Below are 13,862 nucleotides of genomic sequence, written 5' to 3' on the forward strand. Positions count from 1 at the left end.
GGTAGTTTGGCACTCTGTAAGAAGTCGTTGATTTGCGTCATGTATGCGTTGTTGTCCCGTGTGAGTGCCGGGGAGTGGTTATAGATCTCTGTGAAGAATGTGGTGAATTCCCTATTAATGTCGGTGGGGCTGTTCAGAATTTGTCCCCGTGTGTCTTTGATGGATGTAATGTTGGTGACTGTCCTTTTTGGTCTGAGGGCTCTTGCCAGTAATGTGTCCATTTTATTTGCTTTTTCATAAAATAGACGTTTTGTATGGACCATGTCCCTGCTTACTTCATCCAGCATTAATTCTCTAATCTGTCTTCTTATGTCAGTGAGTTCCCCAGCGGTGCGAGGTGTCGCCTGTTGTTTGTGTTGCATTTCAGTTTTTCTAAGTGATTTTTGGAGGGCTAGAAGCTGTTTAGTTTTTTCCTTTTTTAGGAAAGTTGCCGTTCTGATCAATATCCCCCTAATCACTGGTTTATGAGCCGCCCACAACGTTGTGGGAGAGATTTCTGGGGAGCAGTTTTCCCGAAAGTAGCGAGTTATCTCTTGGTGTATGGCTTCTTTTGTCTGGGGATTTTTGAGTAAGGAGGCGTTTAGTCTCCATTTCCATGGGGCACGTGGGCCTGGCATCTTAAGTGTAAGTGCGATGTCCGCGTGGTCGGACCAGGAGATAAGATTTATCTCTGAGGTTTTGACGGTTGGCATGGCTAGTTGGTTAACTAAGAATAAATCTATTCTGGAGTATGTGGCATGCGCCGCGGAATAAAAAGTATAATCTCGCTCGCTCGGGTGTTGGATCCTCCAGGGGTCCAGTAGGCCTGTCTGCGTCATGAAAGTGTGAAGGAGTTTATCCTGTCCCCCTCTATTCTGTGACCTGGGGAGGCTGCTCCCCCCTCCTCTATCTGAGGCAGGACACGGCGTTGCGTTGAGGTCCCCCCCTAAGATTAAAATCCCTCTAGGGAGCTGTTGGATTAATGTCTCTAGATTGGACCAGAATGCTTTGCACGGGGTGTTGGGTGCATATACATTGATTAGATGGTAGGTGTTCGTATGTAGCGTGCCTGACAGAATCACGTACCGGCCCTCTGTGTCACTCTGCACCTTCGTGACGTGTATCGGACATTTTTTGTGTATAAGAATGTCCACCCCGTTCTTTTTACATAGTGTTCTGGACGTATATGCTCTAGTGTATATGTGGTTAGTTAGTTGTGTCGTAGCTGTGTGGGGCAGGTGTGATTCCTGTATGAAGGCTATATCCGTTTTCTGTCGTCTAAGTTCACGGAAGAGAAGCCTCCTTTTGTTTGGGCTATTAAGCCCGTTTACATTAAGTGAGGTGATTTTTAGGTCCATGCTGGTGTTGTGGTGCTAGTGTACCTTGTTCGTCCGTCGAGTTACGTCCTCCTGTGAAGGGAAGGCGAGTCGGGAAGGATTGCGGTCCCCAGCAGCAGGCCCACCGGGTGTTGCACCTCGCAGTGGTGAGGTGGGGAGGGAGGGGGGGGGGGGGGGGGGAGTAGGTAGGCCAAAGGGAGGTCTCTGTTCCCCTTGAGAGGAGAGAAAAAGGTTAAGAGAGAGGTTAAGGAGGAGAATTGAGAGTCAATCAACAATTATATACACAAAATAAAGTACACAAAATAAAATAAAATAACGTAACAATTAACTGTACAGTATTAAACTGGTACAAACACTTATATCTTGTTCGTACCTCAAGTCCTCCTGGTCTTACTGTTCGCCGGGAGATCTGGGGGTGGGCATCCACCGCACCGAGGGAATCACCTCTGGCGGGGGGGAAACTCAGCCGCAGAGCACCCCGGCAACACTCAAATATGGAGGCTTTACCAATCCCGAATTATTAGCGCACACCGGGGGGGGGGGGGGCAGGGCAGCCAAATGTCCCACTACTATTGGGGTGCATTCGCTGTTTTCAAGTTAACCTTCTAGTCAAGCTCTGAGGTGTCTTTTCTTCCTTTGCTTCTCTAGGTGGTGTGGCTATGTGATTAGTTGTGATACCTGGATGAGCATGCTAAATGGTGACACTCTGTATAGAGTACAGTGCTTGGGCTTACATTATACATCCCTGGCGAAATGTGCAGTGCTGCTTACTAAGAGGAGAACTATGTCACAGTAGTCCAGATAGCACCTTAACTCTATAGTAAGAAATACATCATCATTATGTCATTCAGTTTTCGAGAAGTCAAGGGGATATTTTCAGGCAAGAGAAGGGGGCAAATATTGTTTGTAAGTGGTAATAGCGTTTAGTTCCTGAAGTCATTCACTTAAGGGTAATCTAAAGCTTGGTTTGTAGGGGGGGGATGGGTGACGACTAGGCATGCAGAAATTTAACAAGACGCCGGAAGGGGGAAAAGTAAAGTTCTCTGCCTTTAGCCGGTTGTTACATGCGCCCAACCCTTGTCGTTATCATCTCTTTATAGGTGCTGTTGACCTTCCCTAGTAGTATACGTGTGTGTTACCTCCAGTGTTGTCGCTTTGGGGCACTTATCTTTAGTCAATTTAAAAGTATAGCAGCTAACTCCCCTCTGCTCCCTCCTGCTTTATGCTTAACAGAAGGTCCCTTAATTATACCACTCATTTGTCCCAAGGGGATCGGAGGGACTCGCCGATGGTTTCAAATGGGTTGGGGTGGGGGGGTGGGGGGGTGGGGGGGTGGATGAAATACAAAGTAAAGGGGGGTGTAAACAGAACTTCAGCCCCTTTTTCAACGGGTAGAGGGGCACACACTCTATAGCATAACATGCACAGCCTTCCGTTGAGGATTCCCTTCTAGTAAACTGGCAGTTTCAGTAATGATTCATTACCCCCCTCCCTTCTTCTCCCCCTCTCTCGTCTTTCCCCACCCTATATATCCCAGACACCTGTGTCTCAGGCCCCTGCCATTGCGGTTTATATCTGAGCTCCTCTTGGTTATTTATCGTGAAACACTTCATCCCCATCCGTTTCCCCCCTCCCTCTTACCCCTTACCCCACGTATCACATTAGCGATTCTCATTACTTTATATATTACACCCCAGAGTCAGGTAACTTGAACTTAACCAAAATGTGCTTATGTTCTATGCGTTTTTAACTATTCAGTCTGATAAGTCCCTAGTGGGTTAAAAAACACTGGGTGTTAGATGGCTGGTTTTAACTTGCGTGTGTCTCTGGCGCCCGGTCCCGGGCTGGCTCCGGTGTGTTCGGACAGAGCTCTCTTTCATCCCCTTGCCTCCTCGTCATCCCCAAACAGGGCGAGTGTGTCCATGGTGGTTGGCGGGGCTTGAAAGTCCGGTGGGGGCTCGATGCCCAGGTCTGCAAAAAAGGCGGGAATATTCGTCGCTGCGTGGAGGACAGCCGGTTTAGGGCCGTTGAAAACAAGGATTTTAAAGGGGTATCCCCATGCAAATCGGATACCGTTGTTTCTCAGTACGTCTGTAACCGGTTTCCATGCCTTTCTTCTGAGGAGGGTGGCCGGTGCAATGTCCTGAAAAATCTGAACTGTATGTCCTCCAGGTTCGTAGGCCTGGGTTCTGCTGTGGCGCAGTATGGCCTCCTTGGTTTTGTAGAAATGTAGCCGCATGATGACATCTCGTGGCGGGCTGTTCTTCGGGCCTCTGGCCCTGAGCGCTCTGTGGACACGATCCACCACCCACTGGTGGTCAGGAATGTCTGGCAGCGTTAATTTGAAGCAGTCAATCAGGGTCTTTTCGAGGTCTGCTTCTTCAATGGATTCCGACAGGCCTCGGACACGCAGATTGTTCCGCCGCGATCTATTTGCGATGTCTTCAACTTCCAGCTCCAGGTCATTTACATGTGCCATGAGCTTGTTTGTTAGGGTTGCTGCCGTGTTGTGTGCCTCCACTACCGCCTCTAGTTTTTTCTCCACGTGGCTGGTGCGGGCGCCTATGGCAGCAATTTCGGCCTTTACCTCTGCCGCCGTCCGTTTTATTTCTTCGGCTAAGTAGCCCTTTACTTCGGCCAGGGACTGCAATATGTCTCTGGATGTTGCCTCTGAGGGTGGGTTCCCCTGTCCGGTCCGCTCCATGGGGTCTCTGGAGTTAGGGCTTGCGGCCGCAGGCGCCCCACGCGCTGTAGGCCTCTGTGCAGACAACATGTCCGCCACTGATATGGCTTCTTTCGAGCTTTTCTTCGTCAGTCTGCGGTTTGACATCCGGACCCCTTGTCCTGTGGAGTTGTCGTGGTGTTTGGGGCAAGGTATATGTTTCCTCCGTCGGGATATTAGCGGGTTACAGTGCTATATTTGAGCGCCGGGGTGCGGAGCTCTATGCGGCCATCTTCGTTGGCGGTCAAACCACGCCCCAGATTAACATGTTTTTAATGTGTAAAATAGTACATACTGGTGGCCACACATGACAGGGGATGTGGGTAGGATGAGAGTAAATACTTTAGGACGGGGTTGGTAACCTCCTACACTCCTGATGTTGTGTACTACATCTCCCATAATCCTCTTACACTCCTAATGCTAGCAAAGCATCAAGGGAGATGCAGTCCATAACATTTGGAGTGCAAAAGGTTGCCTAGTTTAGGACATGGGTTACTTACCTGCCCCTCTCCATCTGTCCATGAAATATATATTGTCATGTTCCTCTGATTCTTATAAAACTCGAGAACTCTGACTTTGTCAGGCAAGTCACAAACCCTGTGCAAAAGATAATGTAAAGTGCCGAGTATGGCTTACCTTGACAATGACACATGTACAGCAGTGAATCAGGAGCAAAACGCAGAGCGCTTTGGGCCACATGGTGAATCTAGTCTAGTTTGGACCTCACTTCTCTCTCACTCTCTCTGTCTGCGTTTTAAAAGGCGTTGAGCTTGTTATTAAGTAACCTCTACAATGGCGATTAGCTTTGATCTTATTGGCACATAAGTTGTCTTTATTGATGTTGACATGAAACCTGACATGTTTTATTTTTATTGAGCGTTAAGTGTGCTCAGCTAATCTCCTGGACCAGGTGGGATATGAGTTGTGCCAAGATTACGAAGATAACTAAACAATTGTTTGTCTTCATTTTTCATATAGACAAACAATTTCTAATAATCACTTAAATTAATTACTTAATCAATTACCTAATCAGGGTTTATTCAACTATACCACCCATTACAGTTGATGAGACAACACTGAAATAGTGGACTCAGTTGGTGCTGATGTGAGGGAAGGTACCACTTGTGTGTTCCTCATGTGATGTTGACATGAAAGTGGCTTTGTACTGTCTACAATGTACGTGTGAATGGAACATATCAGCTATGAAGAAAGGTTAACAAATTTAAACCTCTTTAGTTTAGAAAAACATCGCCTGAGAGGGGATATGATAACATTATACAAATATATTCGGGGCCAATACAAACCATTGTGTGGAAATCTATTCACAAACCGGACTTTACATAGGACACAAGGTCATGCGTTTAGACTGGAAGAAAGAAGATTTTATCTAAGGCAAAGAAAAGGTTTTTTTGCATTGGCGCAGACCACAGGGTGTTGTTGGAGCATTTTAGCTGGTACACATGCCCTGATTCATGTATTTACCATGGGCAGGTCTATAGCATCATTATGAGTGTTCTGACACTAACCACCAGATTATGATATCAGATAAATTATAATGTCAGGAATTAATAAAATTACACGAAGAATTCAATTCTACAGCTAGATTTGATGCTGTCCTCTCCCTTCTAATTATACCCTGCTCCCATGCATTATTAAAGGATCACTCTAGTGTCAGGAAAACAAACCAGTTTTCCTGACACTATAGTGCCCTAAGGGTGCCCCCCCCCCTCAGGGTTCCCCTCCTTTGGCGCTGAAGGGGTTAATACCCCTTAAGCTACTTACCTTAATTCAGCACCAGGCTCCCTCGGCGCTGGATACCTCTCCTCCCCCGTCGACGTCATCTCCCGAGTGGAGTAGAATGCGCATGCGCGGCAAGTGCCGCGTGCATTCAAACAGTCCCTAGGAAAGCATTTCTTAATGCTTTCCTATGGACGTTCTGCACGCTGGATGCGTTCTGCACAGCGTTGCAGATGCGCCTCTAGCGGCTGTCAGGAAGACAGCCACTAGAGGTTGGATTAATCCTGCTATGTAAACATAGCAGTTTCTCTGAAACTGCTATGTTTACATCTGCAGGGTTAAAACCTGAGGGACCTGGCACCCAGATCACTTCATTGAGCTGAAGTGGTCTGGGTGACTATAGTGTCCCTTTAAAATGGTGTCTAACCTCCGGTAATCCCTTATTAGCCACTGTCGTAGGTCCTATCTTGGTATTTTTATGTGTAATGTGTTCTCTCATTTAGCATTATATCTTGTTACATGGAACGCTTGTCCAGTTCATTTGCTCCAATCTAGGTCTTCGTGCGTGGAAGTCTTGTTGAGTCGTTTAATTGCAATTCGTGGCTAATTATATGGATCACTAGTCTTCTCGTGTAGGTTTAAATTAAGCCTTGCTACACGGGAAGCGTGACGACTTCTTTAGTGCCCGTGTATGGCTCATTTAACTCCTATCCCTCCATGTTACATTGGAAACTTGTTTACTCCAGTATATGTATTGATACGCGGAACTCTTGTCCACACAGCGACTCCCCACCAATACAAGTCCTGGATATGGTCCAGAGAAAGTTGGAATATGAAAGGTGACTATTGCCAGGTGTTTCACTGACAGGTGATCATATCTTAATTAAATTGTCATTTTACAGCACTAACTCTAGTCTTTGAAGATAATTACACAGAACACTAGACCCTAAACTAAAGCATGATCTGAAAGCAGTTATCTATCTCTGCAATCATTTGGTCAGAACTTTACTAGATCCATCCTTGTAGTCTGCATTCAGAACATTACTAGATCCACCCATATAGTCTGCATTCAGAACATTACTAGATCCATCCCTATAGTCTGCATTCAGAACCTTACTAGATCCATCCCGATAGTCTGCATTCAGAACATTACTAGATCCATCCCTACTTTCTGCATTCAGAACATTACTAGATCCATCCCTATAGTCTGCATTCAGAACCTTACTAGATCCATCCCTATAGTCTGCATTCAGAACATTACTAGATCCAACCCTATAGTCTGCATTCAGAACATTTCTAGATCCATCTCTATAGTCTGCATTCAGAACATTACTAGATCCATCCCTGTATTCTGCATTCAGAACATTACTAGATCCATCCCTACTGTCTGCATTCAGAACATTACTAGATCCATCCCTACAGTCTGCATTCAGAACATTACTAGATCCATCCCTATAATCTGCATTCAGAACATTACTAGAACCAACCCTATAGTCTGCATTCAGAACATTACTAGATCCATCCCTATAGTCTGCATTCAGAACATTTTTAGATCCATCCCTACAGTCTGCATTCACAACATTACTAGATCCATCCCTATAGTCTGCATTCACAACATTACTAGATCCATCCCTATAGTCTGCATTCAGAACATTACTAGATCCATCCATATAGTCTGCATTCAGAACATTACTAGATCCATCCATATAGTCTGCATTCAGAACATTACTAGATCCATCCCTATAGTCTGCATTCACAACATTACTAGATCCATCCCTATAGTCTGCATTCAGAACATTACTAGATCCATCCCGATAGTCTGCATTCAGAACATTACTAGATCCATCCCGATAGTCTGCATTCAGAACATTACTAGATCCATCCATATAGTCTGCATTCAGAACATTACTAGATCCATCCATATAGTCTGCATTCACAACATTACTAGATCCATCCCTATAGTCTGCATTCACAACATTACTAGATCCATCCATATAGTCTGCATTCAGAACATTACTAGATCCATCCCTATAGTCTGCATTCACAACATTACTAGATCCATCCCTATAGTCTGCATTCAGAACATTACTAGATCCATCCCTATAGTCTGCATTCAGAACATTACTAGATCCAACCCTATAGTCTGCCGACAGAACATTACTAGAACCAACCCTATAGTCTGCCGACAGAACATTACTAGATCCAACCCTATAGTCTGCATTCAGAACATTACTAGATCCATCCCGATAGTCTGCATTCAGAACATTACTAGATCCATCCCTATAGTCTGCCGACAGAACATTACTAGAACCAACCCTATAGTCTGCCGACAGAACATTACTAGATCCATTCATACAACAAGAATAATGATATGTGGGGATCACACCTGGAAACATCTTTGGACTAGTTCAGAGCAGGATAAGTCATGGTGAGGAGAAAATTGAAGTGGACGTTTCAGAGGTGGACAGGAGAATTTAGAATGGACTCTTCTCAGCAGAACAATTGTCCATAGTTTAAGTTTTTTGTATTGTCCAACTGGATTTATTCTACTCTGAATTGTAAGGTTTCAAACTGCTCAGATGTGTCTCCTCTTATTGGTTTAAGCAATTCTTGACTCTGAGTTTCTCTTACAGGTATCTCATCGTCACCTGAAAGGCAGCATTAAGAGGTTAAACTCCTGGTATGCAACTCGAGATAGGATTGGTTAACTCAGTCCTTGATAACTGTATAAGTAACACGTTACTCTTAAAGGAAACAAACACGTGGAAAGAATCCAAGTTGATACACAGAGCAAAGTCTGATCGAACGAGACTTCTCGCCGTCGCCATGAAATCGCTTGTCCTCTCTTTGTTTCTCATCCTGTTACTTTGGGAGCCGGGATCTCACGCTTTGAAAGTTCAGGTGAGTTTAATATTTAATTAATGGAAGGTCTTTAGTGGATTGTTATTGGAGGTAATGTTTAGGAAAACAGGCATGATATAATCGCCAGAGAAATTCTAATAATTCTAACTTGGGAGGACTGGCGGTGTTTGGTCTGGGGTACAACGGCAAATAAATAGCCCTATTCGAGACCAAATCAGCAAACTCTAGGGACTTTCTTACCTTTGTATTAAATGTTTTATGCAAATATTGCAATAAGTAGAATACAATTATAATGAAAATACATAGCATTGTATTGTGAACTAGCAGTCATACATCGTCTCAATACTAGCAGACAGCAATTACCCCGGGTAACAGAATACAGAGTGTGGCAGAGGAATGATACAATTACCCCCTGTGACAGAATACAGAGTGGGGTGGAGGAATGATACAATTACCCCTGGTAACAGAATGTGAGTGGGGTGGATGATCTATATAATTACCCCAGGTAACAGAATACAGGGTGGGGTGGAGGAATGATACAATCACCCCGGGTAACAGAATACAAGTGAGGCAGAGGAATGATACAATAACTCCAGGTAACAGAATACAGAGTGTGGCAGAGTAATGATACAATAACTCCAGGTAACAGAATACAGAGTGAGGATAAGGAATTATATATTTGCCACGGGTAGCAATATTGAGGAATGAGAACATGCACAATCTACCCCAGGTAGAGCACTTTACCCCATTCTATTAAGGTCAAGAACCCACTTTGAAATGCTTTATTTATATTCTAATTCTTTCCCAGTTCTCCATGCAATGCCTTCACCCTCCTCTCTGCACTGGCCACAATGACTGGGTTCCTGACAATCACCCATTACCAATGATAATGTTTATAAATCTCATCATAAAATCACTTTCAGATCTGAAAATACTGTGAGCGATTGGAATAACAGCTAACATGGAACCAGAATAATGTAAACGGCACCATAAGTGAACCTTTCTATACATTTTAACAGCGAAAAATCCTGATTGTTGTGGAATGTAATCAGTGATAAGTCCAGTGCTATAATAAGCCCTGGGTAAAATACCAGCTGCCCCAGGTCATTAAACCTTTATCGATGCTATTTGTGGCAAGGTGATTGCATGGCGTCAGGCCAAGGTCTCAGTGGGGCAGGTAGTCTAAGCAGTGCTAAAACGCACCAGAAGGAAATTATGGTTTCTTCACTGACCTGGGCATTGAGGGAATTGACAAGGAAATTGCAAAGTTAAGGCCAAAATAACTGCATTGGAAAACTCCCCAACTCAGCTTTTACTGAGATCAATTATTTTGGTCTGAACTTTTCTAGTCCCTCAACATTTCAAGAGTCGCGGTGGGCCTCGTGATGTCCCAAGGAGTGGTAGAGATGTGCAGCACATTTTATTAACTGGCACAAATTTAGTGACTCAAGGTATTTTTTCATTTCTTTTTAATTACTGAACTTTAAACTATTTAAAGTGACACTAAAGCGCATAACCATTACAGCTTATCCTATTATTGCAACTTGTTGTATTGAATTATGTCTATGGGTGTAGTTCTGGTCAGACCATTTTCATTGGAGAACTTGTTGAACCCACAGTCCACCCTTTTGTGCTTGGAATTTGATAATGAAGAAGTTACAATTTCTTATGAATTCTATATTCACTAATCAGCCACAACGTTAAAACCAGTGAGAGGACCCCTGAAAAACTGCAATAAAAATTGTCAAAGATAATAAAAAATTAAATTAGTCCTGCATCCAAGCCACGTTTAGCAATATTTTCAATCGCTCGGTATTAGGAATATGATCTAATGTGTATGTATGGTCCATTGGGAGGTAACAGTAGAATATTGAGCTAAAATAAAGCAAAACAAGTATTTACCCTAAAGTCCCACTCAAGAGGATTTTCTATTTATACTTCATTGAACTCTAGAACTTTTGAAATATAAAACATTGTGTCATTAACACAATCATTTCTATGCATTGTCAAAATACAGAAACATTGATTTGAAAGCATAATTGAGGGGTAATGTAATGTTGTCATATGTTTAAACTTCAACATGCTACAGTGTAATTATACTTTTCAACTCTTCGCCAATGAGATGGACAAGTCATAAAACATCACATAAAAATGAAATAATTAATTTAAAAAAAAAAAAAAAACAGTGAGAGGAGAAGTGAATAACATTGATTATATCGTTACCATGGCACCTGCCAAGTGGTGGGATATATTAGGAAGCAAGTAAATGGTCTGCTCTTGTATTTTATGTGTTGGAAGCAGGAAAATGGGCAAGCGATAAGACCTGAGTGGCTTTGACAAGGGGCAAATAGTGATGGCTAGACAGCTGGGTCAGAGCATCTCCAAAATGTCAAGTCTTGTCGGGGTGTTCTCAGTAAGCAGTGGTTAATACCTACCAAAAGTGGTGAAGGAAAGGAACTGTCACGCACAAGAACTACTGTAGTTGTGTTATGAGGGGGGAAAAGAAACGTACACTACCAAACAGTGACATATAGTAAAACTGTCCTTATCAGGTAGATTAACCCCGGCTCAGCTAGCACACATAGAGAAAATATTGGGATTCTGCAATCTCTGATGTCTAATGTCTTGGTTACTCCTTTAGGTGGGGGAATTTACTTATACAGTGGAATCAGTGAAAAAATTGAAGAAACTCATGGATGAAGATGTGTCTCCTCATGATTTATGTAAAACGTCCAAGCTCCCTGAGGAATTTTTACCTGTGTGCGAGAAGGAGGATGCCCCCGATATCTTTATCAAACTGGGTACGTTCCCCTTCACCCCCCAATATCTTTATCAAACTGAGCACGTTTCCACCCCCCCAATGTCTTTATCAAACTGGGTACGTTCCCCCCCCCCCACCCAATATCTTTATCAAACTGGGTACCCTTTCCCCCAATATCTTTATTAATCTTGGTACATTTCCTCTGATATCTTTATCAAGCTTGGTACGTTCCCCCCCCCCTCCGGATATCTTTATCAAACTGGGAACGGTCCCACCCGATATCTTTATCAAAGTCGGTACGTTTCCCCCCCTGATATCTTTATTAATCTGGGTACATTTCCTCCGATCTCTTTATTAAACTGGGTACGTTTCCTGTGATATCTGTATTAATCTGGGTATGTTTTCCATAATATCTTTATTAGACTGGGTACGTTTCCCCTGATAGCGTTATTAATCTGGGTACGTTTCCCCTGATAGCGTTATTAATCTGGGTACGTTTCCCCTGATAGCGGTATTAATCTGGGTACGTTTCCCCTGATAGCGGTATTAATCTGGGTACGTTTCCCCTGATAGCGTTATTAATCTGGGTACATTTCCCCTGATAGCGTTATTAATCTGGGTACCATTCCCCTGATAGCGTTATTAATCTGGGTACCATTCCCCTGATAGCGTTATTAATCTGGGTACGTTTCCCCTGATGGCGTTATTAATCTGGGTACGTTTCCCCTGATAGCGTTATTAATCTGGGTACCATTCCCCTGATAGCGTTATTAATCTGGGTACATTGAGCCTGATAGCGTTATTAATCTGGGTATGTTTTCCATAATATCTTTATTAGACTGGGTACGTTTCCCCTGATAGCGTTATTAATCTGGGTACGTTTCCCCTGATAGCGTTATTAATCTGGGTACGTTTCCCCTGATAGCGTTATTAATCTGGGTACCATTCCCCTGATAGCGTTATTAATCTGGGTACGTTTCCCCTGATAGCGTTATTAATCTGGGTACGTTTCCCCTGATAGCGTTATTAATCTGGGTACGTTTCCCCTGATGGCGTTATTAATCTGGGTACGTTTCCCCTGATAGCGTTATTAATCTGGGTACCATTCCCCTGATAGCGTTATTAATCTGGGTACATTGAGCCTGATAGCGTTATTAATCTGGGTATGTTTTCCATAATATCTTTATTAGACTGGGTACGTTTCCCCTGATAGCGTTATTAATCTGGGTACGTTTCCCCTGATAGCGTTATTAATCTGGGTACGTTTCCCCTGATAGCGTTATTAATCTGGGTACATTTCCCCTGATAGCGTTATTAATCTGGGTACCATTCCCCTGATAGCGTTATTAATCTGGGTACCATTCCCCTGATAGCGTTATTAATCTGGGTACGTTTCCCCTGATGGCGTTATTAATCTGGGTACGTTTCCCCTGATAGCGTTATTAATCTGGGTACCATTCCCCTGTTAGCGTTATTAATCTGGGTACATTGAGCCTGATAGCGTTATTAATCTGGGTATGTTTCCCCTGATAGCGTTATTAATCTGGGTACGTTTCCCCTGATAGCGTTATTAATCTGGGTATGTTTCCCCTGATAGCGTTATTAATCTGGGTACCATTCCCCTGATAGCGTTATTAATCTGGGTACATTTCGCCTGATAGCGTTATTAATCAGTGTATGTTTCCCCTGATAGCGTTATTAATCTGGGTATGTTTCCAGATAGCGTTATTAAACATTATCTCACTCTCAGCCTATAACTGAGTGCCCAATGAGAGAAGTAGTACATACTTATAGTTATGGTGCTTTGAGTGTTCCTTTAAATTGGATATATGTCCCCCTATATCATTATTAAAGCTAGTTATGTGTTACCCTGATACTTCAAAATGTTGAATTTTAATTAGGTAACATGTCCTATTTCTGAGAATGAATATAATGTATTTCTTCACAGTAGAAGCTGCATTTAATGTGGACGAATGTGAGATCTGCGCCAATCCTGCGTGTCCTGGATGCTAATGATCCGTGGATCTTAGTGCATTGACCCAGCCCCAATTTAAATGCTCCTGCGATGTGTCCATTGATGATCACAATTGTGGAATTATCCTCCAGACAACTTGTCTCCACTCCTGGTAACACGTTCTGTTCTCCATGGAACCGATGGCAGATACAGGGAGACACCCTACCTCATACTAATTATCTATTTAAATCGGACTCTCGTTGCATGTTTAAAAGGACAAAATCAAGCCTGTCATGTCTCTTATCTCAACATTGCACTAAATTACTGCATCCAAAGCTCGAGAGTGAATTGTGATGCTAACCATTTAAACTGATCCAGTAAGCGTTCTGTCTAATCAATATGGCCCATGGTGGGTATCAATCAGAGGTCTAATTATTTTCCTTCAGTCATTCCACAAGAAACATACTCTGAATTTATATAAATAAATCTATTTCTGACGCGAACTACAAA

General features: G+C 43.2%; 1 protein-coding gene across 2 annotated transcripts; it reads left to right on the forward strand.

Moving 5' to 3' along the window:
- The first annotated feature begins 8,434 nt into the window (after positions 1-8,434).
- On the forward strand, positions 8,435-13,862 carry LOC134577189 (guanylin-like). 2 transcript variants are annotated; one of them, XM_063435859.1, is made up of 3 exons: positions 8,435-8,676; positions 11,279-11,438; positions 13,347-13,862. In XM_063435859.1, the coding sequence occupies exons 1-3, from the start codon at positions 8,458-8,460 to the stop codon at positions 13,409-13,411; spliced, it is 444 nt and encodes a 147-aa protein (XP_063291929.1). In that variant the 5' UTR covers positions 8,435-8,457; the 3' UTR covers positions 13,412-13,862. The 2 variants fall into 2 exon arrangements, with proteins under 2 accessions (XP_063291929.1, XP_063291930.1); XM_063435860.1 differs by having other exon boundaries at positions 8,437-8,676; positions 13,350-13,862.

The sequence above is a fragment of the Pelobates fuscus genome, chromosome 11, assembly GCF_036172605.1.
Source record: "Pelobates fuscus isolate aPelFus1 chromosome 11, aPelFus1.pri, whole genome shotgun sequence".
Classification (NCBI taxonomy): Eukaryota; Metazoa; Chordata; class Amphibia; order Anura; family Pelobatidae; genus Pelobates; species Pelobates fuscus.

Bases quoted from the DNA above. Each gene is read 5' to 3' on its own strand.
- LOC134577189 (XM_063435859.1), top strand. From the start codon at position 8,458: ATGCAACTCGAGATAGGATTGGTTAACTCAGTCCTTGATAACTGTATA. The intron at 8,677-11,278 runs GTGAGTTTAATA...TTACTCCTTTAG, and splicing joins CTCACGCTTTGAAAGTTCAG to GTGGGGGAATTTACTTATAC. The intron at 11,439-13,346 runs GTACGTTCCCCT...ATTTCTTCACAG, and splicing joins CGATATCTTTATCAAACTGG to TAGAAGCTGCATTTAATGTG.